Source organism: Electrophorus electricus, chromosome 6 (genome assembly GCF_013358815.1).
Source record: "Electrophorus electricus isolate fEleEle1 chromosome 6, fEleEle1.pri, whole genome shotgun sequence".
Lineage (NCBI taxonomy): Eukaryota > Metazoa > Chordata > Actinopteri > Gymnotiformes > Gymnotidae > Electrophorus > Electrophorus electricus.
In genome coordinates, this window is record NC_049540.1 from 1,184,108 (window position 1) to 1,187,500 (window position 3,393).

The window sequence follows — 3,393 nt, forward strand, 5'->3', positions numbered from 1 at the left end:
GAGATACTCCTGAGATGGTGCTGTAGCACTGGTCCAAAGATTTGTCTCCTGTAGTAGCAACAGAAATCTACTTCTTGCTGAGTCTAACTTGATTTAAAATCACCAGAATTAAACGAGCAGAGCTCGGGTTAGAGTTCCAATTTCCATTACATGTATTGCGACATTTAGTCACCAGGGGAGAACTGACCTGTAGTGAAATATAAAATCCAATAACAGAGGACAAATATCCTAGTAGATAAAACCACCTTACACCTTAAGGAATAATTCTGTAAGTCAATTAAGCCTGCACATGAAAGCTCCTTTGTGCCTGTACACCCACATCTGGTTATCAGAAACTGAGTCCAGCGCCCATTTGTTAAGTGGATACAGAGTGAAGTTCTGCTACTGGAGAGCAGGATGGGGACGATACACATTCACATTCAGCGAGGTTTCTGGAAAACACTAAATGGAACAGTTGGCTGTATTGCGCTTCGATTTAACGGGGGGGGCTAAGTCGTCATTCATGTTGACGAAGGTTGAACATTCATTACACGCTGTGGTCAGCTGTTCTTTCACTATACACTGCTGTGAGCTCAGACAAACATGCTTGACCATGTCAGAGTGGAACTCATTTACATTAAAACCATTCAAATAATTTACATCAAATATTTTGCACTGATTAAGCCCTAAACACACTGTAGTGGAGGAGTAAAGGTACGAAACACTGTTGTGGATCAGGTAACGGTACTAAGCACTGTTGTGGATCAGGTAAAGGTGGTAAACACTGTTGTGTAGCAGTAAAAGGTAATAAACACCATTTTAGATCAGGTAAAGGTACTAAACACTTGTGGAACGGTTAAGGTACTAAACACTTTTGAGGATCAGGTAAAGGTACTAAACACTCGTGGATCAGGTAACGGTACTAAGCACTGTTGTGGATCAGGTAAAGGTAGTAAACACTGTTGTGTAGCAGTAAAAGGTAATAAACACCATTTTAGATCAGGTAAAGGTACTAAACACTTGTGGAACGGTTAAGGTACTAAACACTGTTGAGGATCAGGTAAAGGTACTAAACACTTGTGGATCAGGTAAAGGTACTAAACACAGTTGTGTAGCAGTAAAAGGTAATAAACACTATTTTAGATCAGGTAAAGGTACTTAACACTGTTGTGGAGCAGGTAAAGGTACTAAACACAGTGTTGTGGTCAGCTTGTTGTGGACACACACACACACACACACACACACACACACACACACACACACACACACACACACACACACACACACACACACACACACACAGTTGTGCTTGCTGATGCACTTAAAATAAATAGGCTGTTCATCTCATAAACCCAGTGTAATAAACACTTCCATCTGCATACGTAAAACATTTTTTACTTTGGAAGAGTTGCAGTTGGGCTGATCTGGAGTCAGCCACTACATCCCAAGTTCCTAAAATGAACGGCCAGAATGACAGTACAACAGGTATCAGATCAGTCTCTCAGGAATGAGAAGGTCCACTAGACCTTAGTGGAAGCTGTTTTCAGAAGCTGGAAGGACCTTCTGGTGTAAGTGTGCTCATCTCTTCCATCATTTTGACATCGCTGGTGTCCAGGTTGCAGCGCTCATACACTTCCTGATAGAGTACTCTGCCCATCTTTGGTGATGAAGAGAATGCCTTCATCACACTGTTGACTGCACCACAGGAAACAGATGACCTCACAGGTCAGGACTTTTCCATTAAAGCTTTTGTCCAAATACTTTTGATTGACCACAGTTTGGCTTTTAATACAAGTGCACCTACAAATTGGTTTTTGTATTACAACCACTTGGAGTAGGACATTCTTTCAGTAGGTGAATTTTAAACTTCTTATGTGACAGGCCTAAAAAGGTGAGGTTTAATTATTTCATGTCCACTTCCCAAATACAGAGTGTAGGGTCACCCCTGGGATGAGTACAGAGTGTAGGGCCACCCCAGGGGTGAGTACAGAGTGTAGGGCCACCCCAGGGATGAGTACAGAGTGTAGGGCCACCCCAGGGATGAGTACAGAGTGTAGGGCCACCCCAGGGATGAGTACAGAGTGTAGGGCCACCCCAGGGAGGTTTTTTACTCTCTCTGTATTTCCGACTGTCAGGCACACGGTGCTTAAAATATGCGGATGACACCTCAGTAATTGTTTTCATCTCTTCTGAAGATAAAAGCAAGTACAGGGAGCAGACAGAGGACTTAGCCGAGCAGAACATCTTTTTTATTTGAATAAAATGAAGAAGACCTGTTATAATAAACAGAAAGAGGTAGAAAAAGTGGACTGAATTGCATATTTTAAGGATTTTTAAAAAGTGGGACTGAACACAGGTGTCATGAGGAATTTGTCGTTGTACATTGTACTAGAACGTACGTTAGTGTTTATCCTGGTGCCATACGAACTGTAAAAACCCTGATATGATCAGCGGCCTGTTGTGTGTACATACGTACTTTGATCTTTCTTTACCTTTTCTTGCGTTTCTGGGTAAGCTCCACATTTGCATTCCAGTGTATTTCTAAAACATACAAATGGAAAATAAAGATGAACCTTGATCTTTGAAAACAGTCACTGAATATGTGTCCCAAGCTCAGCTACAGGCTACATGGTCACTTCTGAACAGGGTCTCCAGAAAGGGCCTGTCTTGGCTTTAATGTTGTAAATGTTGGCATAAATTTAGCAGACGGCATCTTTCCATCTCCACTCATCCCTACAGACCCAGAATCTCTTCTTTCTCTGGAATCACTAACTTTTGCAGAAACACAGAGACCTGTGGCCCTTTGAAGGCACTGTGGCAATGGAGGATGCGTCGTCATGGTCAGCGTTGTCGTGGTCGAGTGCGTCCGTGAGCTCGGACAGTGTCACCACCTCCCACGCCTTCCATATGCGTGGCCACACCCCCAACGCAAGTCCCGCCTCACCGCGCCATTGTCTGCCAATCCAGCTGTGACAGTGATGGACAGTAAAAGCCACAAATCACAGGATCCGACAGGGCTTAGCCCAATCCCACTGGCTCATAGGGAGGCACGGGGAAGTGCCGGAATGCCTTCTGGAAGTTGCCACGGCCAACATGTCCAGCCAATCATCCACCACCACCTCTTCTCTCAACTCATTGGTCAGCTCCACTGAACCTATCTCCAGCCTATCTCCAGTGGCAACCAGTCCTGCCTGTTCCTGTTGGGGGCTGCTGTCAGGCTTCACCCTCTTACTCCAGAGAAGCCCAGGAAACTGTGGAAGATGGATTTTATGTACGAGGAACAGGAGCTAAGATGGACAGAGCAGTAAGAGTAGAGAAAAAGGAGAGAGAATGTAAAGAGAGAGAGAAACCGAAGGTTGGGAGGATCTAGAGAAGGGTTGAAGGGAGGGGCTGAGAGGAGGATTGGGGAATTGG

The 3,393-nt window shown here is 44.4% G+C and overlaps 1 protein-coding gene across 1 annotated transcript in view; it reads right to left on the minus strand.

Annotated features, from left to right (window-relative positions):
• Positions 1-1,522: 1,522 nt before the first annotated feature.
• gpr83 (G protein-coupled receptor 83) overlaps positions 1,523-3,393 on the minus strand; it is a 40,084-nt gene continuing 38,213 nt past the window's right edge. Inside the window, exons 6-8 of the mRNA XM_035526835.1 lie at positions 3,049-3,230; positions 2,753-2,946; positions 1,523-1,674 (exon numbers count right to left, since the gene is read on the minus strand). Coding sequence (XP_035382728.1) covers positions 1,523-1,674; positions 2,753-2,946; positions 3,049-3,230 — 528 coding nt within the window. The remainder of the gene's footprint in view (positions 1,675-2,752; positions 2,947-3,048; positions 3,231-3,393) is intronic.